We start from the raw sequence: 25,276 nt of genomic DNA, 5'->3' as shown, positions 1-25,276 counted from the left end.
GGGTAGGCAGCCATTTGACGGCGGGCGAATTGAGAACACGTCTGGAAAGACTTGGAAAACAGGGAATATGGAAAATATTTGTCTGGTTAGATGAGTTGATCAGTCCCAGATTCGGGTGTGGTGACGGGTGAAGCCTTCGATTGGCGTTTGTCATTCACCTATTATTTAACTCGCTTGAGATGGACCCTGAAAATCGATTTGAGTTGGGCTGATCTGTGGCAATCATGTCGCCCGGTGATAGAGGCATCATTCTGTTGAGCAGACAATGAGCCACACCACGTGCCGGCGACGTGAAAAGTTGTTCACTCCCATGAGACTTGTGGACCGGAGGCCGTCTGTGTTTCATCCATCGCGTGCAACAGGCCAATTTTGTCACGGGATATCGACAGACATCCGGCTAGGACGATGTCCGGCTCACCAACCTTCATTCTTGAGTGCTCACAGCCACATTCTAAGTGGTACAGCGTAACACCTACATTTAGGTATCTAAAGACATGGCACACTGGATATTTCAAAGCATCTGAGTATTCGGTGAATGTTAAGCTTCAAGTTTAGTTCGGACAATGGCCGAAAATCCGAGAAAATCTCTCGGGAAGTGGGTTTTTCAGAACCGACATGGTTTTCCGGGCTGGATTGAAGATTCCAGTATGAGATCCTCACCGCAGCGGCCGAGGCCAGCCGATGGATGAAAGATTCTTCATTCAATAGCCTCGATGCCTCGGCCCGGAAGCTAAATGACTCATTTACTCACTTGGTACCGCAGCAGACGCCTCAAACCTCGTCCAATATTTGAAAACTGTTCCTGATCAACTACCGAGATGGACCCTCTTGTGGACCTCAACTGCTCATCACGTCGCGAACTAGACCCGGCCGAGCAAGTTCGTCACCTCCGATGTGCCGCCGTAAGTGGTCCCCCATCCCCTCATTAATATCGGCGAACCCTGGCTTACTCGCGGGGCCTTCTGGGTCGGAGATGATCTGATAAGATAATAATCAAGTATCCCTCACCACCCAGCATGCCGCCGCCGTGCATACAATTACACCCTTGTCCTGGGCCAGCTAAAGAGGCCCTAAAGCACAAAGCTGTTGCAGAAAAATATCGCGTCTGTGGGAAAGGTGAGGGGAAACCGATAACGATCCTGCACTGCTACTATCGCGCGCTCCCAGCCCGCCACATACCTTGATCAACATTTCGAGCATTCAATCGGAGTCCTATCCGAGAGCGAAGGCCCTCGTCTGATAGTCGAGACCGCTCCAGTCCTCCACGTTCCCACGACCAATATGCCGCCCGTGATTCCGCCCACGCGACGGTCGCGGAACGGCTGCATCGACTGTCGCAAGGCGAAGGTCAAATGCGACGAGATTCGCCCGTCATGCGGTACTTGCGCCCGACGCCGGCATGTCTGTCAGGGGTACAAACAGCCTGCTACCCACTCGCGAACATCGACCGCGTCATTGCTTCCAGCGACTTCTGCTCTCACAGGCGGCACTGATGTCAGCAGCAGCAAGTTGTCGGTCTCGGGACTCTCGCCCAAGACCCCGGCGAGCGAGTCCTCGGTGACCAAGTTGAGCGCCGTGTCATCCCCGGCGCGGACTGAGACACGGCCGCCGCCTACTCTGGGGAGTACTCGGATCTTCTCACTCATTCCGCCGGGGACAGTGCCAGTGGCAGATGAGCCTCACTTCGAAGTCTACTTCAACAGACATCCCTTCGAACTGCTGATTGGGCAGGAGTTCGTGAGCGAGATGAACGCCAACGTCTTGATGATGCTGCAGCAGGACCCAGTAACAGTAGCTGATGCCATCTCGGCGGTCGGGTATTCGTATCTCGTCGGAAAGTCGGCAAACTCACTCTTGCCGGTGCTGAATCGCAGAGCGAGGATACTGGCAAATCTGAGGAGCATGAAGCCGTCAAGCTACTACTTTGAAGAGGCTCTCTTTCTTCTGCTTGGGCTTTGCGCCATGGAGGTGAGTTCTACTCTCCGTGTGGGTCGTTCTCATCCGATTGTCAATCTCGGGTGATGAACACGGATCGCATGCTTACAGGGTCTAGCTCGTCACTCTGGCCCAACCAGGTCACCATGCCACCATACCCACAGTCCTGTCCAACGTGGCGTCCCTCATCAGCCACCACGTCTCTACGGGAGGAGACGTCTCCTCTGTGGCGAGGTATTACCTCCGGGCGCTGGCGAGGCAGGATCTCGTGGTCTCACTGGTACAGTTGCGCCGGCCTAGAGTACCTACGTATGTCTGGCTCGAGAATGAGCCCAAGCCCGACCGGTTGCTGGGGTACACCGTGACCATGATGCCTCTGCTTGAGGAGCTCTGCACGCTAGCGGAGGAGGTTCGAGATCGAGTCCTCCAGCCAGTCCTCAGCAACGCACTCACGGAGGGGCAAGCAGACATCTCCACCGCTGATGACACTTTGCCTTCGTCCCTCTGCATCGACAGCTGGCTAGACACGGGCTATTCCGATATTTCCTTGAGAGCCGACTCCCTCCGCATGCGGCTGGAATCCTGGAGACCCATGATATCTGACAGCCTCTCCTTCCGCTCGTCGCGTAAGTTTAGGGCGCAAGCTGCATGCTACCGCGCGGGGGCTCTCTTGTACCTGCATCGGTTGTTCGAGCTCCCGGGCTCGTCTCTGGATGCAGATAGTGAAGCTCTGAGCAAAGCTCACGATGTAATGCTTTACGCAACCGGGCCGCCAGAGGAGACGAAGATGCTTTTGTGGCCTGTTTTCCTAGCGGCGTGCGAGATGTCTGATGTCGAAGACAGAGGTGCGGTCTTGGATGTTTTCGATTCGATAGGAACGCATCGGAAGACCGTGACCGTGGAGAGGACGCGGAGGTTTGTGGAGGAGCGGGTGTGGAAAGCTAGAGATGAAGGTCAGGGCTGGGACTGGATGACGTTAGCTCAAAGCTATCCCGGGGAGTGTCTCCCTATCTGAAGATCTATCTTATCGAGGTGGAGGGTGGGCATTCGGAATGGCGTTGAGCGGGCGAGGGAGTGTTCGCCTAGTCGGCATGTGGGAGGCACCAACTTTTGGGACGAACCCATCATCTAATTGAAGGAAATCTTTGACGTTAAAATAGGCTTCTCTTTAACGCACGTCAGTCATGGATACACCCCGCGGCTCGTCCGTGCCGTATCCATTGTCTCGGATTCCCCAAGACCCTAAAACGTGGCATGGTTGATGCTATCTACGCTATCACGAGAAGCTATCAATGATAACAGTATTTCGAGACCTTCACCGAGGAACTTGACCAATGAAGAGGCCCGCAATGTCATAACGGGCGCGACCCATGATCGCTTTGCCGCATATTTCTCTACGCGGGCATTTTCTCACCATTCAAGCCACCGCGACTCTCCTGCGCCAAGAGCGGAAATCACAATTTTTCCTCCCCTTCACCCTCGGTCCCGTTTCCTGGTCAGGCGATTTTCCCACAAACGGGCTGGGAGGTTGGGATCCAGGTGCGGGGTTCGATGCGACCTCGGCGGGCTGTCGGCGTGTTGTCCTTGGTGGGAGCTCGATGCGGTGATCCATGGGGCCGCCAGGGATGTATGGATCTGATAAGGGTCAAGCCTGCAGATGCAAGTCGCACCACTCAATCTGATAAGCTACTTGGCTCTCATCCTCATCCCGGGGAGGGTTGTCATGGGTAAGAATCGATCCCGTGTGGGGGTGATGCGGTTTTTTCTTCACTGCCGACATAAGAGAAAGTGAGGCCCTTACGCAGAGATAGCTCTGTTCCTTTTACTTCCGGCATCCCACCAGATCTCCTGCATCTAGGCTCTTCAACAAGTCCCGGGTGTTTGGTAGACATATGAGCACGATCCTTCGCAAAAGTCGTGTGGAGACTTTCAACGCCTTCAACTGACTAAGGACGACTCGGATCGAGACAAGATGGCCAAGTCAATCCTCGACAGGCTCAGGGTGAGGGACGATACCGAGCACGGGTATGAGACGACGAAATGGATCAACCCAGACATCGCACCGCTCCCGCCAAACCGTAGAACCTGGGGTGTATGGGCCTTTCTTGGGTTTGGATCGATCTCCAAGTAAGCATCACATCGAGAAAGCAAGATGGGTTGCAGAACTGACGAGCTTTAGCCTTTGCATCTCAGCATGGACTGGTGCGGCGTCTTTGCTGTCGCTGGGTCTCACCATCCCCCAGACCATCGGCCTCATGATTCTTGCGAGAGTTCTCATCTGCTTGCTCGTCATCGGCAACGGGTGGATGGGTGGTGAATGGCACATCGGCTTCACTGTGTCTCAGAGGTAAATGATGTTCTCTTCTTCGAGGTCGCGTAATCAGCACTAACAAGCGACTAGAATCATCCTGGGTATGAACGGCGCCTATATCGGCCAGCTCATCCGTATCATGCTTTCCATTGTTTGGTACGGATCTCAAGCTTGGCTTGGAGGACTTTGCGTGTCGGCTATGTTGAGCAGCTGGAGCTACAAGTTCCTCACCATGGAGAACACTCTCCCCGAAAGTGCTCACATGAACACTCGCGACCTCATCGGCTTCGTTCTTTTCCACTTGATTTCCATCCCATTCTTGGTAAGAGTCTTCTTGAAAGCTGCGGTAGCATGATCGTGCTGACTCGTCCAGCTCATCCGTGTAGAGAAAGCCAAGGTTCCCGTTATCACTGCCAACCTCATCGTTCTCGTCACCATGATGGGTATCACCATCTGGGCATGCACCACCGGCGGTACCGGACCCCTCTTCGAGTCCGGCGCGAAGCAAGCATCCACCCTGACCAAAGAATGGGCCTGGGTCTACGGCATCATCGCCTCCGTCGGAAACATTTCCGCCGGTGTTCTGAATCAGAGCGACTTCACTCGTTTCGCCAAGCGCCAGGGCTGCCAAGTCCCTGGAATAGTCTTCTCTCTCTTCATCCCGGGCATGATCGTTCCCATCTTCGCCATTCTCACAGCCTCGGCCTCGATGGCCATCTGGGGCTTGGAGGAACCCATGTGGAACCCCTTGACTGTCATCACCCAGTGGATGATGGATGACTACAACGCCAAGTCGCGTGCCGGAGCGTTCTTCTGCAGTCTGGGCTTTGTGCTCGGGCAAATCGCGGAGAACATTCTCGGCAACGGTTACGCCGCCGGCATGGATCTGGCTGGATTGCTTCCGACCTGGATCACCATCAGGCGCGGCGCCCTCATTGCCGCTGCTCTGTCTTGGGCTGTCCAGCCGTGGGAGTTCTATAACACTGCTAGCGTCTTCGTCTCTGTTGCCGCCAGTTTCTCCGTCTTCATGGGTCCTTTGACCGGTATCATGATGACGGACTACTTTGTCATCCGCCGACAGAAGATCGAGATCAGCCAGCTCTACACAGGATCCAAGGATGGAGCTTACTGGTACACCGGCGGGTTCAACTGGCGAGCCTTTGTGGCCTGGGTGGTGTGCTTTGTTCCTGCCATGCCGGGAATGATCGCTGCCGTCAACCCTAACGTCAAGATCAATGATGGTCTCTACAAGTACTACCTGGGCAACTACATCTTTGGGTTCTTGGAAGCAGGTGCACTTTACGCGTTCCTGACTTTCGTCTTCAAGCCCAAGAGACTCGGGTACCAGGACGATTTTGACCTTTATGGAACCTTCGATGACGATGTTGCCATCCAGAAGGGCATGGCGCCTTTCGAAAGACCCAAGAGGGTTGATGGGCCTATCGAGGGAACGCCTGTTCATCTCAACGAGGATGGTTCCAAGAAGCCAGTCGCGGTCTGAGGTAGCCGACCTAGACCTAGTCAGATCTAGTATTGGACCTTTCCTACGGTTCCAGTTGTAGTCCTTTCTCTTCAGATACCCCTCTTACGTTGATGAAATGAAGAATATTAATGTTGGATAATTGACTTGTAACCTATCTATTGCCCGCATGAACACAACTCTCAGATATCCGATTCTTGCAACCTATCTATACGTGGTATTAAGGCAATATATGGATCTTAAAGACGTGCTTTCGGAACTACCATCTCGCCAATCGCATCGCTCCATGCATCTCCTATCAAACGCCAATATCTCTCCGGCCATCGTCGCATGTGCTCTACATGCCCACTCCCTTCAGATAAGCTGCAATCCACTTGATACCCAGCTTGTTTTGCTTCCGCAGCATGCTTCTCCACGGCCTGCCAGGCGGTGATCAGATCCTCCTTTGAGTAAATATAGAGACGTCGAGCTGATTTGGTTGAAAACTTCTCGTCATTCGACATTCTATTGCTGACCACAATCGGGTTCTCTCGTGAACGGGCCAACTCGATGGCTCGCATGACGTAGAGTAGGATGATACAAAATGCCTTCGTGACCTGTGGCGGCCAGGGAACTCTTGATTTGGCATCGAGCGCGACGGCATCTGCAAGGGTTCCGATGTTGCTTGTGTCGTGGTCCATGGAGCCTGGGACGGAGTCCATGATCAGGAGGGTGTGAGGCATGGCGTGGCCGAATTCCTGTCTATACCCTTCCAGGGTTGCCGTGAAGTACAAGCACCCGGTGTTGGACAAGACGTGGGCCAAGATAGAGGGCTGTTTAGTCGACGAAAGGTGCGTAGCGTTTGAATTAAAGGCTTCGTCGAGGACAGGTTGTATTCGTTGCACGCGCTGTTCTTGGCTTGAAAACAAAGATTTGAATATGGGTGCTAGGATGATGATAATTTTGGCTTCAGGGTAGATGATGCGAAAGCCGTCGGCAAACCTCGCGACCTGTTTGAGTCTGCTGTCGCCCCAGCCATAAATGAGAATTAGGTCAGGGCCATTCTTTTCGCCTAGAAGGCTTTCATCGGGTTGGTTTCCGACATCCGATAGCAAGAAAACCAGGTCAGACAGTTGGACGAACTTATCGTTCAATGACGCGTCTGCCTTCTGACGCTCAACCGCCATTTGGTTCGTCGAGCTCATGTCTTGCAGCGGGACTACTGTTGTACAAGTTCAGGTCTTCGAGATTGGAAAGTAAGGAAAGATTGGTGTGGTGAGCTACTTCAAGGGTTGCTTTGCTTACTGAGGGGTATTGATGGGTTCCAAAGTTCTTTTCAGAGCAATCTTTAGCGAATCAGGGACATGGTAAACAGCAATGCCGAGCCTTTGACCCTGGTTCTCAAGATGAAGGCCGGTATGCAGGTCAACGGCACAGCTGCAAAGCACTTCGGGCACTAATCACTTGTGGTTAGGATCAAAATCAGACTGATATGACAGCTCGCGAGCATCTGTGACCTTACTCGGGCATTCTAATATGTGGTGAATTTCAATCGTTTGAGCACATACGTGGGGGTTTTGTTTCGCAATCAACGTTCTTTTGGACGGGCATATCTAAGTTGAGAGATTAAAAAAAGAATCTACAGAAGACTATCCCAGTTGGGTTTCAAACGCACGTACAGGTACTGCTCTCATCGTCCGACATGTTACTCTGACAAGACGTAGCCTTCAGTCCCTTCATTACTCCAGTTGATGTCAAGCTCGCTCCACTCAATGTCATCGAATACCCGAATGTTGAGAGGCTGAATTTCCAGTTGGTTTCTCACGAAATCCTTCTTCGCTTCTGGTAGTCTGTCAATGATTGCCTGCGGAGGACCATAGAGATTCCCAAAGCAATGGACGCCGCACGTCTTGCAAAACGGCGAGCCGTTGAACTTGCGACCAAACTGATACTCTTGGGTGTTCTCCTTGCCTAAGATGGTCACCTGAAACTTATGGGGGTAAACACCGACGAAGCCATTCTAAAGTTCGAGAGGTCAACGATTAGGATAAATTTCAGTGAAAGAGGCTTTTCGTACCCTGACGCAAATGCTGCAGTTGTCTTCCTTGATCTCAGCTTCGGCTAGTGGCTTCGTTCTCAGAGCAATTTGGACTGCGCGACAATCACAACTGCCAATGTAGAGCTTCGGATGCTCGTCGACGGCTTCTGGCGCTGTTCCCTGGAACTTGCCACCAGGTCTCTGGTGCTGGGATAAAGTCTCGATGCGACTGAGTATGAAGTCAGCATGGGGAAGATCTAGATGAGTTGATAAGGGTTTTACGAGTACCTCAGGCTCCCCGGGTAGGTTTCTTCTACGCCCGAAGAGTCTAGAGTAACAACGTCTTTGCCTTTCAGAAAGACGCTTGGCATGCCGGAAACCAGAGCGCGCAAGTTGATACCCTTCTTCTGAGCCTGCACACCCGAGATGTGATTTCCGAAGAGACCTGTGCCACAGTTTGAGCAAAACTACGGCGTGGATGAGTCAAACTTTGGCACAGCGTGATTGGGTTCAGTGATTTAGGCTCACTTCGTGCTGGAGTGCTTCTGCACCGTCGGACGTGTAGCTGGTGAGAGTCTCAGATGTGCAGCCTCTGGTGATCTGCAGCTTATCTCCTACTTCGTATATCCAGACATATCCCTTCTTCGCGCAGAGCTCACAATCGCAGATAACAAAGCTAGGAAACCGAGAAAGCTGCACTTCGAACCGATTTGCGCCACAGTGGCAATTGCCCCTGTAAGTCGACAGTTGTTCGGTCATCCTTCACTTTGTCGTTTTGGCAGCATTGAAGCGTCAAGGCTGACTCAAGCACAAACAGTGGAAATGGCGCCTAGATAAAGAGACGGCATCTTCTGGCAGTCACAAGGCCTTGGGCGGCATATGAGATCGTTGGTCAGCCGACCCGGCGAAGGAGCTGATAATTGAAACTGAGCTTCCCCATTCATCGTTTTCTCCGCACTGAGAAATGCACTAAAGAGGCGCAGGAAACATGGTCAGTGGGGTGTACCGGTCAGCAGCCCGTGTCTGATCTCTCTCATGGATATGATTGACTTCATGATTTTGATCCTGCGACTGTTCAGAACTAGAATATTAGGAGTTTTGTCTGCTTTTGAGAGTAAGAGATAAAATTCGAATGAAGATCGCAGTCGTCACTCCTAAATGCGTGGAATTATGTCATCTGAAGCTCACCGCTGTCTGACTCGGGTACCTCGGCCATCCGATCGGTGGATGGTGTAGTGAAACGACCACAAGGTCCGGGTAACGCGGCATCTCCGACGCCCTAAGAACACATCTACGATTTCTCCCGACACTTCTCAAACTTCACTCATTCCCCAACATCGAAAGCACTCAATTCGAGATCATGAACCGCCCGTCTCGAACCGATGAGCCCTACGAAGGGGAGGGCTACAACCAGAGCCCGAACCCTCTGTCGAATGACCTGACCACGAACGAGGACCTCAACGGCATAGTCAATGCGAGAAACCTAAACTCCGGAAATAGCCATGATAATGCCGCTGCCGATGACGCCGACATACCCCGAGCTGATCCGTCCCGGGATAAAGATGGAGGCCCGGCGCCGGGAGGCCCGACGACGGCCAAGACTCTCATTCTTGGCCGCACCTCGGGAGACGGGGCCGATGCGGCCCCTCTCCCTTACTCTCACGCACAAATCCCTCCTTCCCCAAGTAGCACTGTGCATGATGACAAGCCGCACTCTGACTTGATCCCTCGCATCAAGAAATCCCTGGCGAAGTTCGGCTCTTTCGTGGGGCCGGGCTTCATGATTGCGGTCGCGTACAGTAAGTCACCGATACCATTCGATCCGTGTATTTGCGCATACCTACTTGAAGGACTGTTTGACCAACCAACTGTGTGCACTAGTTGATCCTGGAAATTATGCCACCGACGTTGCCGCCGGCGCAACTTACCGCTTTCGATTGCTTTTCATCGTCCTTGTGGCCAACCTGTTTGCCATATTTCTCCAGAGTCTCTGCATCAAGCTTGGTACCGTCACTGGACTCAACCTTGCAGAGGCTTGTAGGGCTTTCCTGCCTCGCTGGTTGAACTATGTGCTTTACGTCTTCGCAGAGGTTGCCATCATTGCGACCGACATCGCAGAGGTCAGTCGTCACACTAAAGATGCCGGTTGAGACCCAGATACTAATTCATCTTCTAGGTGATCGGTTTCGCTGTGGGCTTGAACCTGCTCATTCCCGCCATACCTCTCGTGGCTGGTTGTGCCATCTCTATTCTCGATGTGATGTTCATTCTCTTCTTCTACCGTCCACATGGGTCCATGAAAGGGCTTAGGATGTTTGAGTACTTCATCGTCGGTCTGGTCATGGCAGTGGTGGTGTGCTTCTGCATCCAGCTTTCTCTGATTGAAGAGACTCCGGTGGGCGATGTCTTCGAAGGGTATCTGCCGTCTCATGCAATCGTCGAAGCAAAGGGGTCAGTTCTTACTCCTCTCTTTTCTTCTCCGAACGTCTCGCTGACCTGTCCTTAGTCTGTACCAAGCCTGTGGTATCTTGGGTGCGACGGTCATGCCACACAGTCTGTATCTCGGCTCAGGCATTGTCCAACCGCGCCTGAGAGAGTACGACACGAAGCACAACCTCCTGCCACCCGGAGTAGACGAGTCCGACTTCGCAGACGGTAACAGCGACAAGGGCTACTACGTCCCGTCAGCCAGAGCGATCAAGCACTCCCTCAAGATTTCCATCACCGAACTGAGCATTTCCCTGTTCACCTTCGCGCTGTTCGTCAACTCGGCCATCCTCATTGTCGCAGGAGTTTCGCTGTACAACAACCCAGATGCGCCAGATGCCGACATCTTCAGCATCCACAAGCTCCTCAAGGACTCGATCTCCCCGGCAGCAGCCACCGTCTTCGCCCTCGCCTTGCTGCTCTCGGGCATCTCAGCCGGAGTTGTATGCACTATCGCGGGCCAGATGGTCAGTGAAGGCTCGTTGAACTGGAAGATGCGCCCGTGGCTTCGACGGTTGATAACCCGCAGCATCAGCATCGTTCCGAGCGTCATCATCGCCGGTGCGGTGGGCCGCAGGGGAATCAGTCAGGCTCTTGATGCATCGCAGGTGGTGCTCAGTGTTGTTCTGCCGTTTGTAACAGCGCCGTTGATCTACTTTACCTGCTGCAATAAGTTCATGACGATCCGCGCGGGCGGCGCCAGATTCAGGACCAGCTCGGATGAAGAGGACTCGAACCCCAGGAATGGTGGTTATGTGGTCAAGATGGCCAACTCATGGTACACTGCTGCATTCGCGATCATCACATGGCTTATCATGGCGGTCATGAACGTTGCTAACTTGGTTCTTCTTGGGAAGGGTGTGTGAGTGGGAGAGATAACGGAGCAGAAGGGCTCGGTGAGGAGTTCATCTGCTCGAAGACGCGACGAAAGGAGACGCCACCAATTCTGGTGGCATTTCGCTTCTATTGAAAGTGTTGAAACTGGTTTCGGTTTCTGTTTGTTTGGAATTTATATTGTCGATTGTTGATTTCGCCCTCATGGGTACGACACTCCTTTAGTTACTCGCGATCGAATTGCTATTAGCGTAGTCGGGGCACAAGTTCAACACTTACGCCGAACGCTTATTTGGGGCGCAACCCCCTTACAAAAATAAAGAAAAGTTGTTGCTTGCTACAAAGTGTGTCATCGTTTCGCATATGTTGGTTGAAGGGCTCATGAGCTTCGAAGGTATGTTGGCCCCGGTGACCTCCGGGTTGTTCGGGGAAGTGGGTCCCGCTTGTGTCGGCGACTTTCGGCAAAAGACGTCCGGCATATGAAAGAAACAGTCTACGCCTCTAAAGTCAAGTTATTTGAAACTCAAATCGATGACGGTGAATTGCGGAGAATGTCGACTTCTTCATTGGTGCAGTGACAGGGATGCGACGCATCTTCCATACGGCTAGACGGGATTTGAACAGTGACCGGGTGTGATCGATCGATGACGTATCATTCCCCGATGTAATAACATCATGGAATATCCACCGAAGCCATTTATAAATCTCAGTAATCCGAACAGAAGATACTAAGACCGCCAATTGTGAATCACTTTTCACAGACTTAAACCCAATGTTCTCCCTTAGAAACGTTCGTGGCGCTCAGAAAATCACTCGATCTCTCAAAACACCGGTATCAGTCACACCTATCCAGCACAAGCGTTTCTTCAACTTCACCAAGATGTCTAAGTTTCCCACACCTTCAAGCGATCCGCCAAAGCATGAGATGCAGTACTTCCCTGATATGACGACGGCTTTGCCGTCTGAGTCTGGGGAGTTCCGTCGCGTGCTTTGGACTGGTCTCTACTCCCAAGTCGTACTCATGACCATTCCTGTAGATGGAGACATTGGCGAAGAGGTAGATGTCTCCAAATCTCCAAACATTATTCAAACATGCTGACCTAAACCTCAGATCCACACTGTTGATCAGATCTTGACCTTCACGTCCGGCAAAGGGTTGGCTCAAGTTGGCGGCAAGGAACAGGAGGTCAAGGGTGGCGACATGGTCATTGTACCTGCGGGAACGAAGCATCAGTTTCTGAATAAGGGCCCAACGCCGTTGATCTTGTACACTGTGTACTCCCCAGCAGAACACAAGCCGACAACTGTTCACAAGACCAAGGAGGAGGGTGACAAGGAAGAAGAAGATGGTATCGACGAGGCCCCGGCCTGGAGTCAGAGAAGTAAAGAACAGAATGAAAAAGAGGGGTGGGTTAAGGCAGAGTAAACTTCTTGACAGTTACCACCGTAATAAGGAATTCGCAATCAAGACCACTCGAGTTTTTGATTATCTAACGTGAGCACGCATGGGAGCATATGAACGTATGAGTCACCACCGCAGTATTTCAACGCTGTACAGAAACCATCTTGCGTGGTATGATATTGATTTCAAGAATACAGTGAAACACTGAATATGTACATGTGAAGGTACGGTGACGCGTTTGCGTCTGCATGCTACTCTCCAGCCGTCGCCAAACCAGTTTGACTTGGTCTACTGATTTATACGTGAGCCAGATGTGGTGATCGCTTCAACAGCAAAGTCAGAAGTATTTTCATCTCGCGCTTAGCAAGCGCCATCCTTGACACCAGGACCGCTGTAGTTCTGGCAAGGAGTCTTGGCGTCGGTGCAAACGTTCTTGAGGGTGGCCTTGTCGCCGTTGGCCTTGGTGATTCCAACAACCTCTCCACCCTTGCGGGCAGTGACGCCTTCGACGTAGACCTCACGGGCACATTTGGCACACTATGAACGTTGTTAGTCTCATAGATCTTTGAATAACGCAAGCGACGGTCACGTCAAGCTGGCTAGGTGTTGGGTCTATAAGACTTACTGTGCCGCAGGAGCGGTAGACCTTGCCGTAGTCTTCGGCGTAGAAGTTGATGATCTGTTGCAGGTTTGAGCTGGCTGATAATGCCATGTTTCATGAGACCTGGGCAAACTCACGTTGACCTTTCCGCAACCGTTGTGTTGGATGACCTTGTCGGAAGCGTGATACGCACCACCACCAACGATCCAGGTCACATCCCCGGCCTTGTCCTCTTTCTGTTTCATTATCAGCTGAATGTTCTCAGAAAGCCTTCGCGACCTGCTTACAATCGAGATGGCATCTTCGCAGACGTCCTCGAACCAGACGAATTCGAGGTTGCAGCCTCCACCCTTGCAGTACACGCCCTCGCCGACTGTCTTGCCGATAATTACGTTCCTCAGGGTGCCGCCCTTCTCCACGACAAAAGCGGTGTCCTTCTCGCCTAAGTTGAGAAACATCAGTTAATTTGCTCCTCTTGTGTCCTCTTGCGATTTGCCTTAGTTAAGGGGCTTGAGTGCATCTTACCTCCTTCCTGTTGTCCGTTGCAGGATGACGGGTTTCTGTCGTACTTGGCCCAGCCTGCATCGAAGACTTGGCCAGCCTTGACGTAAATAGGCGCAGAGATCTGCTTGGTCGACGTGGGCTTGGGGACACCTCCCTCATACCCCAGACAGCCAAGAGCTGCGGGAAGGGCGCCAAGAATGGCAACAGTAATAGCTCCGGCCTTGGCGAACATTGTTGCTGAAGAACTACGAGATTGAGTATGTTTTGCTGCACGTAATCAATGATTTAGAGGATGACGATCTCCCTGAAGTTCGAGCCAGGGATAACAGAGTTGTTTATATAGAGAGGAAGAAATCATTGTTGAACTATTAGAAGCGGGTTTGAATTAAGCATAAGTTAAGGCCCAGTATTATCATTGGCACGCATAGAACCCCCTTCGGCCAAGGCTTGGCCATATACAAAGACAACACAAGCAATTGGTGCAAGTCTTTCTTCTACATCGGCGCCTTTTTCCTAGTCGTGGAAAACGCCTGTAAGTCTTGGTAATGCTATACACTTGCTACTTTAAGTCACGGACTCTCGGAGTCGTGACTCGTTGGCGCAGAAATGTCGCCCGTCGCGAGGGATCCTCATATTCTTCACCACAAGTCCCACCAATGGAACGACATAGCAACACGCCTGCCTGTTACTCGTCCCTGGCAGTGATCCTGAAGGTCAGCTGCGAATCCAGGGGGTAAGCCTAAGCCGGAAGGAGGTATCAGCTCGTGATACGAAAGCGAACTTCAATGGTTGAGGGGCTCGTGTAAGAGTCTTGGCAATCCTCTGTAAGGTGGTATTGAAGTTATTTACCCGAGCCACTCGGATGTGCCCATCCAATTCTTAATTCGTTTTAAAAGGACTTCATTGGCACAAAACCTCCTATCGGGCTTTTCGCTTGGTAATACGAATAAGCCAAGGACGGGAGGTGTTTGACTGTTCGGGCCTCGGCTTGATCCTCCCAAGTCCACAGCAACATCAGCAAATCTGCTGGTCGTTACAATAAGCTTATCATATTCAGCATCTGTTTATCGATATTCATACAATATCAGAGCTGTAGCTTAGTTGCCCGAACTAAATATGCATAGAATAAAATCTCCTAGTTCAACCAAACGGCATTCCCGCAGCAGCCCCCATCGTTCAGGTCTAAGTGTGCAACAACACTAGCGGAACCCCCGGCATCGCCCATCTCCCAAATCTCCACGAATCCTGTTGAGCTGTCGGTAAGCGCCACGTACATGTCGCTGAAAAGATTCGCCGTGATTGCGTTGGCAGACCCTCCGCTCGTTGTGGTTGGGGACAAGAAGTTCTGCTTCTCAACAGAGCCGTCATCGTTCAGGGTCATGATAGAGATGTAGCCGGTGTTGTTGGCATCACGAGCTCTCGAAGTTGCCCAGAGGTACTTGTCGCCGTATGCGATGGCAACTTCGTCGGACCAGTAGTCGGAGCTGTTGTACCCTAGAAAAGAGTCAGTGAGATGAAGCCAACAGCGTGTGACAGCACCATCATCGCTTACCATCTGGAATCAGCGGGAAGGATGCGTTGGCGTAACTTGGAATGCCGGTGCTCTGATAAATAGAGTAGACGCCGACTTCATTCGTCCCTTCGTGCACCGCATAGAGATAGTTGCCGGTGGGATGCACTGCGCCGTGTCTGGGATCCGCTCCCTCAGTTGGTGCGCTCACCTCAGCAACATACGTCAACTCCCCGGTAGAATTATCGATCGAGTGCACCCAAATAGCGTTGGCTGAGTCGTCGAAAGAGTATAGAAGTGTCCCTGCCGGGTTGAACGCCATACCATGGACCCCGGATGTCGAAGAGTAGTTGTATTCTTGGATCGACTCAGATAGAACACCGTCCGACGTCACCGACATGACTGTACCACAGGCACCAAACGGCGACCCATACACTGCATACGGAGAAACGGTGCTAGGCGTGACAAATATCGACCGCTCGTTGCAGTCTCCCTGAGAGGAGACTGTGGTTCCAGTTCCGATAGACAGGTCATCCCCAATGGGATAGCTGACGTAGTCGGTACTTCCGTCCTGGAATACGTTGCCGTAAAGATTTTTCTTGTCGTACTATGATTCATGAGTTGGCTGTACTAAAAGAGTGATCGATTCGTATGACAAACTTACGCTCAGAGAAATCCACGAGCTGCTGGCGTTAACCGATGTGTTTGCGCTCAAGGTGAGTGTCTTGGCGGCATCTTCGAAGGTAAGGGTGTAAAGGTAAGGTGTTCCAAATGTCCCGACCACAAGTTGATGGCTAAGTGCCGAGATCACAGGTGCAAAGCTGGAGACCAACAGGCCAGCTGGTAGAGAAACCATGATCGAAATCTGAAAGAGCTGGAAAATGACAGCGATAAAAGTTGAGGTTGAATCGAAATGCCAGTGAAGTCGAACCGCTGGTGACTGCTATCAATAATCGTATCAAACGCTACGAGTTGTCTTTCCACGTCTTATTTATTCTAAAGGAGATTGAAAGAATTCATCTCGAAGTTGCAGTCAATCAAAATCTCTTACCTCCCGCTGTCCAGCCGCTTGGCGTACGCGTTGCCTTCGTTGACAGTGGAGTGTTTCTGACGATCGTCAGGGTTCAAGGGGCATGTTTCCCAGCAAAAATGCATTGTTTCATATCGAAGTGATGGGATTTACCCCGGGAAAGGAGTCGTCTAAACATGGCGGGACGGCACTGCTCAGGTACCGGCATGTGGGGGAGCCAGGGGCAGACGCAATCATCTCCACCGTGGGATGATTGACGTGCTTGTATTGAGAGCATCTTGTGCCGAAAGGCCGTAGTTTCGATTATGATTAAAATGTTGAATGCAACCTCGCCGGGCTTTATATGCGCCCAAGCCCATAATACTTGAGACGGGAGCGACGGATCGACGGTTCCTTCGGCCGGGCTTTAACGACCCTGACATACGACGAACATGTCTCGGGTCCGAGCACGTGTAAACGTCGCGTCGACTGCAACACCTTTTATTGATAACTGATGAACTGATGAACGGAAAAAGCATCGTGTATCCCTAAATAGGCTTGCGGCTCCTCCTGCTGACGCCATCAAAATGACCTCACTACAATATTTCTACCAGTACGCGGTTTCATGAGAGACTGGTGCTGTCGACACCCCTGGTTTCAGTTGAGTCTGTCGAGCTCACCCCACCGTATTCCCCCGATGAGATGTAGATGATTGAGCAAAGTTTTAATCTGAATGCCAAACAACCGGACGCCGGTATTCTCACGAAATGAACTTGATATTCTAATTCTTCTGTGTTCAAAGCATGCATTACGCAAATTGCTGTTCCTGGCGTCGAACCTGCCGATACGAACGGCTGAATCGGGCATAGGTCGTTTACTGTAAGTTGCTCTTGGCACATCTCACTGCATTGAGGTCTTCATGTATTCCACGCCCCGATACTACTTGACGTTCGACGCTACGCAGGTATGCATGCACTAAACATCTCTCACATTATTTCATTAGCTGGAGAGAAGCCCTAATGCATACGTGCGGGAGACTAGCCCTGGAAAAAGCAGGCATTTTCACCTAGTCGATGCTTTTCGAAGTCATCATAGACCCCAAAAGACCTTGCTTGAATGACTGAACAATGTAGCGTGACGTCAGTTGAGCTCGCCCTAAGGCAGGATGTTTAAAGAGCTTTTTCATTAGGAAACAAAGACTCCAGTAGCTCCTTCCGCCGTAATTATTCGGATAAGTCCAGGTCGTGGCTGCCTTTGGGTGTTTCGCAGAAATATCGTCTTTATCCTCACATCAATCTTGAATGAAGCCAGCGAGCAGCGACAATGCGGAAAGGTATCGATGCCACGGACGGAACCATACTATCCTTAGTAACGCACAACTTCATCGCTCAGCACCCACAGTTATGGCCCCAATATCGCAGGCTTGCAGCAACAAGACTGGCTCTCGACTTTCTACTTCTAATTGCTTCCGGCTTAAAGTTGTTTCGAACGACCCAGAAGAGACATTGGAAATCGAAACACGGTGGTCTTCGAAAGACTGACGCAGCAAGATCCAAGTCTTGGCTATGGGCTGTTGAGAGGCTCTTCGTCGTGTGAGTGCATGTACATACATAGGCGCATCTGTTTGGGGCCAGAAGCTGGATGTTATGATATACCAATTGTGGGTGGCGCATAGAAAAGCAGGCGGTTGACAGCGCACGCCACAACTGGACTCAAGCCACAATGCTAATCTGATACTTAGAGACATCTTGCTTTCGGCCGCGAAAGAACTCTTGATTCTCTGGATCGGCTATCACGAAGTCGAACCTCCAAGATGGAGCGAACGGCTGTACCTGGGACTTACCTACATGGATAGGCTTTTCCTCTACATCGCGCAAACGGGGATACTATTTCTCCTCTCTGAGTTCGATGTTCTCTTTTGGGGACCGCCAACAGCAAGAAGAGTAGGATCTGGGATTTGGTACGTGTTGCCTCGAATATGCCACGCCTGTGGTTGGGTGATGACATTTGGCATTGTTGGAATGCGACTTGCCATATCTATCACAAAGCTGTTTGGTGCTTCGGGGCTACCATGGTCAGAACACCTAGTGACCTTTGGATTGGGCGGAGATATGGTCACGGATTCACAAATCAAGATCATCTTATTTTTCATTGGATTTCTTCTCTTTGTCCCGTACTACGTCGTGGTAAGTCATGTCACATCGAGCCCCATCATCGCGTGTTCGTCAGGCGAGCTGATATTAATCCAGGGCGGTCCATGGATGTGGGCCAACTTGCTCATAACGACTGCAACGTGGACCTGGCGTCTAGCGAGAGTAACGGAGAAGAGAGACGATGACGACGCAACACAGCTGGTGGTTTCACTCATTCTTGATTTTTTCTACGCAAGGCTTCCGACTCTATACTCTCTGATTATGTTTTCCGGCATTCTTGCTCAGAGACGATGAATAGTTCATGTTCGTCGGGAGCTTTAAGTCCACAAAATGCTGTAAGACGCCTCTGTATAGGATAGAACGATGCGTATGCAATGTGGCATAAACCATAATTCGAGAGACAAAAGGCCAGGCCATATAATTGAGCGGTGATATAGAAGACTATGCTTATTAAACCAGTTGTGAGATGACCGCATTACCATCAAGGGGACAAGGGCTATGTCACCTCCGAAAAGCGTGATAGACGGCCATTCGGCAACGGAATCTTTCAATGTTTCCACCCCCACTCATTAAGCGTAATAATCTTAAAGCAAAAGGGACAAGCACGGTCATCTCAGAGCCGTCCCGCTATGTGGTCCGCGTAAAGCTCTGGTAGGAAGGATGCCAGATTGGTAAACTCAGTCTGGTCATGGATGAAATGCTCGTAGGCGATATTCTCACCCGCCATTCGACGCTTGAACCCCAAAGCTCCAGCAAGATAATCAATCCCAACCTTCATTCCCATCACTTTATAGTGAACCCCGCCTCCCAGCCAATAACGACTTCTCAGCTCCAGTCCATCCTCGGTTTTCCGCCAGAGGTGTAGAAAGTCCCCAATCTTCAGGTTTGGGAGCAATCCGTCCCGCAACTCGGCACAAACAGCCGCCTCGTAGCCCGCTTTCTTGAGCTCATCCCACGGCAGCCCGTACTGAGCTGGGTCGACGAAGTGGATATGGACGGTCATCTTTGTAGACCCGATGAACTCCGTTACACGATGCGTGGACCCGAGCCACTTTTGCGTGTGGGATAGGTCAGTGCGGTGCAGGCGGTCCGCGTAAGTCGAGCGAGCGCTGAGGTGGTCGTATGGAAACCAGAGGGCGTAGCGCTCGGGCTCGACGCTGTGCCACCAAAACCACCAGCGGACCATGTCTCCTGTCGATCCCGGGAAGCGAGTCCTCGACGTGACGTACGCGGTTCCGTCGGCGAGAGCGCGCCAGCCGTTCTCGTGAGGGTGGTAGCCTGGTTCCAGGAGACGACGAGACTCGGATATTGGGAGAATGCCCTCCGCTGGCATCTGTTCGCGGATGTATTGCGGGATGTCGGCGTAGAGGTAGAGATCTCGGTGAAAGTACTTGGCGTAGAGCTTGTCTTTCATTCTGTTTTCATTGTGTCGGAAGGCCTTCTGCGTGTTCAAGGGATAGTAAGTGATTGGAATCTTTTCCGGGTAACCATTTTGGTCTGGATTCTGCATGGTGTTTGAGGTTTGTGTATCATTAGTTGGCGAAGCGGGTGAGGACAGTTGACTTGAAAGTGCTGAAAGTCGCGACGCTGTTCTTTTACGTAAATGACCTGGTTCCATTTTCTCGGCACCGTGGGCAATTATTCGAAGAATGAAGTGCAAATTGTAAAGAGAGCAAATGGGACAGACACTTATAAGAGGGACGTCAACAAAGTCAGTGCGGAGTCCTCCCCGGTTTGACCTCCGTCCGATGTCATCGACCTCGGCTCACGTGTTGCCTAAATACCTTAACCGCAAACGGCAAGCAGACATCAACCGCCAATGAGACATCAGGTTTCGGATGTCGAAGTCCTATGCACTTCGGTAATGAGATATTAGCTGAGCTGTTCCCTCGAGCCCGCGTTAACAACATGATGGTGTCCAGTGCTGCGTCACCGCCAAACACAATCTAGGCGGTGGCTTACTCTTCTACAGTTCTTGGGTATCTTGGGAATCGGATCCGACCTCCTATTCTTACCCGCCTAGCATAAGGTGATCAGTCATTGATGCTACTGCTCGCATGTACTAGGCCGACTTTACGGGAACGCATGGCATCAATCTTCCAAGAGTCTCTACTATAATGGCATAACTCCCTTAGAGCCGTTCTCATACTTTTTGGTGAGTCCGATCATGATATTAATTAGATCTTGAGGCTCATTCTTCCTAAAGTGCCGCACAAATGCAGTGATTAGTCATTGAAAGGAGAAGACAAAAACCACCGAGAAACGTCCTACCAAGCAAGCCTGACAATTATGTATGACCTATCAAATGAGCCTTCCTCCTTGAAGGTGAAAGGCTGACTGAATCTCAACTATTCGATAGCCAAGATGGTACTTTAATTAGGGCTGATCATCATAAAGAATGTAGAACTTGTAATGTTTCATTAATTCTTTGTCTAGTCTTCTCTCATATTTCCGCTGCTTATGCCCTCCTCAATTCCAAATTGCCATGCAATACAACACAGCTACCTTTTTCTTTCTAACTGTATTGGAAATCTCGGCGCCATACCCATCAATAATCACAAGATTGGATGAACCGTGGGTAATCGCTAGTTATGGGAACATTTCAACTAGATTCATAAGAAAGAAAGGTAGCCGCATTGTATTGTGCGGTATGTTGACCTCGTTACACTCTTATGCCCGAAAGTTGAGACCATCGTGGTACCGAATCCATTTCAGCGTCCAAAGGTGTCAGGACAGCCTATGGTCTGTTTTGCCCGCAGTAATTCAATTACTCGCGCGGCCTTGCCCTGGCCATGATTTATGACGAACAAGCAAAGCTGAATTGGACTCCCTGGCCGCGGTAGGTGGAGCATGACGAGTAGTTCTCTCCCTCAACGACCGCGGGCACGCACGTCTGGACCGTCTTGTTCGTGGCAACGTCGACGATAGCGGTGACCTCAGGACGACCTTGCAGCTCAATGTTGTCGTCCACACATGCTACCTCAAGGTTGTAGTATGTCTCGCCGGTCTCGTCGGAGGTGATGTTGAAAGGGTTGCGGCAAATCGGGTCGAAGACGTATGTGTTGTATGAGCGGATGGAAGTCCAGGTGGCAGTGCCCTTGATGGCGCCGTAGGTATCGCAAACCTCCTCAATCTCTTGGGTTCGGGTAGGGGTGAAGGGAGACCAGGCGATGAACTGGTTTCCGTGGGGGTATGAGAAGTATCCAAGGTTGATGGGGGGGTATGAGGTGTTTTGAGCCGAGGCCATGGCCAGGAAAGAGGCGCCGATGAGGGTAGACAACTGCATTTTGATAGCGAAAGACGGAAGTCAGGTGTAAAAACGACTGTGAGTTGTGGTGGTTGAAGGAGGCGATGGTGATGGCGTGAACCGCAATTCAGGCGACGAAGATTTTCTCTTTAAATACTTGGAATACTAAAGGACTGACGTCTGACCTGCAGCTACATGCTTCGAGATCTTGCCTAGCGTGATGTAAGTGGTTCCTTTCCGTCTGCTTCCTGTCTTGCCCGTGTAGACGGTCTAGACAAGGACCCCTGCTACATTCAGATCAAGAGCCAATGATGGGATGTTATTGATTCGATAGCGTGGTATTCGTATTTAGCTCCTACCGAAGTTCCAGGACAGTGTTTTGCCGCTGCGTTGAATGAGACTGCCATCATTGTTGATTTACCGCCTTTTGGATGTGATTAAGCCACTTCGGCCTCATGCTCATCTCATCAGTTGCGGGGAGAACATTCAGTTGACGGCAATGTATGTCTAGATGCGGCACAGCGCGGCAATCGCCCTGCCCGCCTTTCAATACTTCAGGAACGGGCTTGGCCAAACACGAGCGGCGGTCGGCAGGGCGCGCAGGCAACCGTCCATCTGTGGATACTACCTGCAATCCTTCTCGTGTTCAGCTTCTAGCGGCCCGCAGAAGCTAGCTTTCTTTTCCTTTCCTTGGTGATTGTTCGACGGGAGCACAAGTCCGGAACCGAACTGTGTATTTGGAGCCCGAGGTGGCCGAAGACGTTGAGGGGCACGGGAATCGCTGTAGTGATTCTAAAATTAAATCACATTGTTTGCTTTGTGGTGTTGGCCTGTAGTAATTGAAGAGGAGGTTTGCTGGGCACCGCTGGATGAAGCGAGCACAGGCGATGATGCCAGACCTATCAGTGCTTCTCGATTGGTGGGCGAACGAGCCCCTCAAAGCATACTTGATTAGAACGCTGGCTGCTCCAAAACATCCTTCAATCGTACAATACTGGTGATACTGGTGAGAAATGGATACGGGCAGGTGATTGAACTGCAAATATAGATACAAAATCGCGGAGGTAGTTGGATCAAGGAGCCTATTGGCATCCAGCACTCCCTAAATGACCCGGAACATGTTGGACTTGACCCCTCTCTTCAAACCCTCCGCCTTTCCGTTCTCATATTCAACGCCGGCGGCGCCTCCTTCACCCGACATACCCTCAAGCTTCAATCGCAGTTCCTCATCCAACTCTTTCATGGTCTTCTTGTGTTTCTGATTGGCGACTGTTGGGTCTTGTGATGATGTCGCTTGGTGTTGCGCCATGCTTGAGGTGTTTTCGCCCGTCGAAGGTTGTGAGGTGATTGTGGATAGGTGGGCTGACGTGAACGCGGTCGCGCGTGGCGCGACGGAGATGCGGCTCAGGGTCGGTGCCAGAATACCAGGCTTGGCTTTTATAAGTCCTTGTCTCATTTCTGCGATTGTTTTGACATGAACCTGATGGTCGTGAATGAGTTGAGTAGATGACTGAAGGTGATGATCACTGGTGAGAAGACGCAGCGAAAATCGAAAATCGCGTCGCGGTCTGCGTCACGAATTCGTCATACATAATTCAATTCCGGGTGGTCAGTGCTGCCATTCGCACCACCGGAAATCTCACAACGCGCTCCTTGTTCAGCGAAAACCTTGAAGATAGAGTGAAGCAAAAGTAAGATATCTTATCCTTATGCAAGGTTTAATCCCGAATGTAGCGTGTTCTCTGTGAAACCAGGCTCGCACCACTCTGATTGACATCCTTCCTACGCTAACAGCGCTAAGCAATATTGAAGGCATTAAAACCCGGTAGATTACACGGAACTTGATGATGATTAACAATGGCAAATCCCATGCTCAACTTTGTGATTTGAATAACGCATTCGAACTTCGACTTCCTAAATGACGCAGTTGCCTCCGAACCTCTTTGACGACGACCGAATATCGGTCGGACCGAGCGACGGTGGCAGTGTTGGGCGTTCTCACTCACGCTGTTGAAGCACAAATGACCAGGGGCCGAATCCCATCAACGCAAGCCCCAATGAAAAGAGAGGAGCCGTTGATCATGCCCCGTAAAGTCCTCCGCTGTTCGCGCAACCGCCACTGGTCGAATTCCCTACAGGGCGCAACATCTCCTTGGCTACAGTGATGGTGAGTAACACAGCCACGCAGCCGAGACATGACGCCGATGAAGCCGGAATCTGGCGAAATATTTCAAGAGTTTTCATTCCCATTTCATATTTTGATCTGAAGACCCCAAGATGCCATCATCCATTCCATAAGCCCCCAAGCATCTCAACAACTCACATCATGTCTACGATGCTCGACGTAAGCGACGTTCAACCGCCTACCTACGATGACACTGTCAATGAATCGAGGGTCCAACTAAGCTGCGGCGAAACGCCCACGCTATTCCTCGATCGAACGATCATTTTCGCCAACACAGATCCGCCACGTCCGCTCTACGAAGTCAGCAACAACGTGTGCGAAGCAAGGTTTCTGGTCTATGGCGTTCAAAAAATAGCTTATCGGGTCACGTCGTCCGCCAACGGAGACAAGATCAGGACAAGACTCGACCATATCTACGATTTCTCACTGGATTCACTTGCACTCGGTGAAGTCGTGAGCATCGAGGGCAAAATGAGCTCCAAGCGGACCGTCAAGGAGACCAGTATGGAACCAGGCATTTCCTCGTGGAGGGTCAAAGATCACTTTAAAGTTGGTGAGGGTGCGGTACACCAGCTCAAGCATGCCGACGAGGTCCACTGGAAGAACATGAAGGGCGAGGTGATCGCCGTCGAAACCGTCGCGAAACGAGACAAGCAGAAGTCTTTAATTGGGTTTCCGAAACTCGAGATCAAGATTGCTATGGAAGACAAGGAGTTGGATCTTCTGGTGACATGCTGGATGGCGAGAGTGTGGCGCCAGTCGGCAGGTGAAGTGAAAGAGCCAATGACTTGGCAAGACTGTACGTGTACTTGCTTCTCTTCCTTGAATCATAGTTATCAGAACGACTCGCTAACTCCCTGAAGTCAAGACGATCTCCAAGATTGCCCTCAACAACAATAGGTGGGGATTTTGGTAGTTGACAGAAGGAGTTTAGAGATGGCGAGAACCTGGAACTGACTGGTTGACCAACACACCTTCCGGTAGCCTGATATACCATTTGAGGGCTGGAGTTTCCGTTAGAAATCTGCGTTAGATACCCAATATAGTACGTGTTTTATTTGAAGATCCACATTTCATTGCTTTGGAAATGAAAACTTGACACCTGCCATAGCCAACGATATTATTCCTTTACTTACGAGCAAAGTCCGCCTTACTGAGCACATGTACATGTTGATTCAATTTGAAGTCAGTCTGCTCCCGTCACTAAACTTCTTTACCCATTGAGTCGATAAGAAGCTCGACGTGACGAAGCCGTAGCCACGTGATAGTTCCTCCAGCAACCCCCACGTTTAAGTTGCCAGGGATTGGAACTGAGATATCATTTTCCAGTTCGAAAGGCCCAGCTGAACATGCGCAAATCCACTATTCTCTTTACCACGCAGTCACCGTGAATTTGACAAGGAAGACATCCTTGAAAACACTCGCCAAGCACGTGGTCTGACGGTGCGGGGCAATGAAACCGGCTTGTTGGTGCTTGGAGGTCATACGATGACATGCCTGATAACTATTTCCGCAGTGATGCCGAAATCCCGGAACTTTGGACGAGGAAAGTTGCGCCACCAATGGGGGAAGCATAAGTAAGATAGCCTGTCACCTTGCTT

The 25,276-nt window shown here is 51.1% G+C and overlaps 12 protein-coding genes across 12 annotated transcripts; 5 read left to right on the top strand and 7 right to left on the bottom strand.

Moving 5' to 3' along the window:
• Window positions 1-1,455: 1,455 nt before the first annotated feature.
• On the top strand, window positions 1,456-2,950 carry CkaCkLH20_00633 (uncharacterized protein; the record flags this gene model as incomplete). The annotated part of the gene is made up of 2 exons (XM_038883353.1): window positions 1,456-1,968; window positions 2,054-2,950. 2 exons carry the CDS (start codon window positions 1,456-1,458, stop codon window positions 2,948-2,950), a joined length of 1,410 nt encoding a protein of 469 aa, XP_038750948.1.
• Window positions 2,951-3,907: 957 nt separating this feature from the next.
• On the top strand, window positions 3,908-5,747 carry CkaCkLH20_00632 (NCS1 nucleoside transporter; the record flags this gene model as incomplete). The annotated part of the gene is made up of 4 exons (XM_038883352.1): window positions 3,908-4,062; window positions 4,115-4,282; window positions 4,337-4,568; window positions 4,620-5,747. The coding sequence occupies 4 exons, from the start codon at window positions 3,908-3,910 to the stop codon at window positions 5,745-5,747; spliced, it is 1,683 nt and encodes a 560-aa protein (XP_038750947.1).
• Window positions 5,748-5,965: 218 nt separating this feature from the next.
• On the bottom strand, window positions 5,966-6,910 carry CkaCkLH20_00631 (uncharacterized protein; the record flags this gene model as incomplete). The annotated part of the gene is made up of 1 exon (XM_038883351.1): window positions 5,966-6,910. The coding sequence occupies one exon, from the start codon at window positions 6,908-6,910 to the stop codon at window positions 5,966-5,968; it is 945 nt and encodes a 314-aa protein (XP_038750946.1).
• Window positions 6,911-7,410: 500 nt separating this feature from the next.
• Window positions 7,411-8,502, bottom strand: CkaCkLH20_00630 (glutathione-dependent formaldehyde-activating gfa; the record flags this gene model as incomplete). The annotated part of the gene is made up of 4 exons (XM_038883350.1): window positions 7,411-7,725; window positions 7,783-7,972; window positions 8,032-8,210; window positions 8,272-8,502. The coding sequence occupies 4 exons, from the start codon at window positions 8,500-8,502 to the stop codon at window positions 7,411-7,413; spliced, it is 915 nt and encodes a 304-aa protein (XP_038750945.1).
• Window positions 8,503-9,103: 601 nt separating this feature from the next.
• CkaCkLH20_00629 (metal ion transporter metal ion transporter) lies at window positions 9,104-11,096 on the top strand (the record flags this gene model as incomplete). The annotated part of the gene is made up of 4 exons (XM_038883349.1): window positions 9,104-9,542; window positions 9,625-9,863; window positions 9,920-10,194; window positions 10,250-11,096. The coding sequence occupies 4 exons, from the start codon at window positions 9,104-9,106 to the stop codon at window positions 11,094-11,096; spliced, it is 1,800 nt and encodes a 599-aa protein (XP_038750944.1).
• Window positions 11,097-11,836: 740 nt separating this feature from the next.
• Window positions 11,837-12,490, top strand: CkaCkLH20_00628 (uncharacterized protein; the record flags this gene model as incomplete). The annotated part of the gene is made up of 2 exons (XM_038883348.1): window positions 11,837-12,121; window positions 12,176-12,490. 2 exons carry the CDS (start codon window positions 11,837-11,839, stop codon window positions 12,488-12,490), a joined length of 600 nt encoding a protein of 199 aa, XP_038750943.1.
• A 336-nt stretch (window positions 12,491-12,826) lies between these two features.
• Window positions 12,827-13,803, bottom strand: CkaCkLH20_00627 (pectate lyase; the record flags this gene model as incomplete). Its single annotated transcript, XM_038883347.1, has 5 exons — window positions 12,827-13,003; window positions 13,092-13,145; window positions 13,205-13,303; window positions 13,355-13,509; window positions 13,593-13,803. 5 exons carry the CDS (start codon window positions 13,801-13,803, stop codon window positions 12,827-12,829), a joined length of 696 nt encoding a protein of 231 aa, XP_038750942.1.
• Window positions 13,804-14,706: 903 nt separating this feature from the next.
• Window positions 14,707-15,937, bottom strand: CkaCkLH20_00626 (carboxy-cis, cis-muconate cyclase; the record flags this gene model as incomplete). Its single annotated transcript, XM_038883346.1, has 3 exons — window positions 14,707-15,065; window positions 15,124-15,688; window positions 15,746-15,937. 3 exons carry the CDS (start codon window positions 15,935-15,937, stop codon window positions 14,707-14,709), a joined length of 1,116 nt encoding a protein of 371 aa, XP_038750941.1.
• A 2,919-nt stretch (window positions 15,938-18,856) lies between these two features.
• Window positions 18,857-19,753, bottom strand: CkaCkLH20_00625 (PhlG protein; the record flags this gene model as incomplete). Its single annotated transcript, XM_038883345.1, has 1 exon — window positions 18,857-19,753. The coding sequence occupies one exon, from the start codon at window positions 19,751-19,753 to the stop codon at window positions 18,857-18,859; it is 897 nt and encodes a 298-aa protein (XP_038750940.1).
• Window positions 19,754-21,040: 1,287 nt separating this feature from the next.
• CkaCkLH20_00624 (uncharacterized protein) lies at window positions 21,041-21,529 on the bottom strand (the record flags this gene model as incomplete). Its single annotated transcript, XM_038883344.1, has 1 exon — window positions 21,041-21,529. The coding sequence occupies one exon, from the start codon at window positions 21,527-21,529 to the stop codon at window positions 21,041-21,043; it is 489 nt and encodes a 162-aa protein (XP_038750939.1).
• A 1,063-nt stretch (window positions 21,530-22,592) lies between these two features.
• On the bottom strand, window positions 22,593-22,946 carry CkaCkLH20_00623 (uncharacterized protein; the record flags this gene model as incomplete). Its single annotated transcript, XM_038883343.1, has 1 exon — window positions 22,593-22,946. The coding sequence occupies one exon, from the start codon at window positions 22,944-22,946 to the stop codon at window positions 22,593-22,595; it is 354 nt and encodes a 117-aa protein (XP_038750938.1).
• An 870-nt stretch (window positions 22,947-23,816) lies between these two features.
• Window positions 23,817-24,591, top strand: CkaCkLH20_00622 (uncharacterized protein; the record flags this gene model as incomplete). Its single annotated transcript, XM_038883342.1, has 2 exons — window positions 23,817-24,474; window positions 24,539-24,591. The coding sequence occupies 2 exons, from the start codon at window positions 23,817-23,819 to the stop codon at window positions 24,589-24,591; spliced, it is 711 nt and encodes a 236-aa protein (XP_038750937.1).
• Between the last annotated feature and the right edge of the window lie 685 nt (window positions 24,592-25,276).

The sequence above is a fragment of the Colletotrichum karsti genome, assembly GCF_011947395.1.
Source record: "Colletotrichum karsti strain CkLH20 chromosome Unknown Scaffold2, whole genome shotgun sequence".
NCBI classification, from domain to species: Eukaryota; Fungi; Ascomycota; class Sordariomycetes; order Glomerellales; family Glomerellaceae; genus Colletotrichum; species Colletotrichum karsti.
The sequence above is the reverse complement of the archived record's forward strand: the minus strand, read 5'-3'. Positions and strand labels throughout refer to the sequence as shown.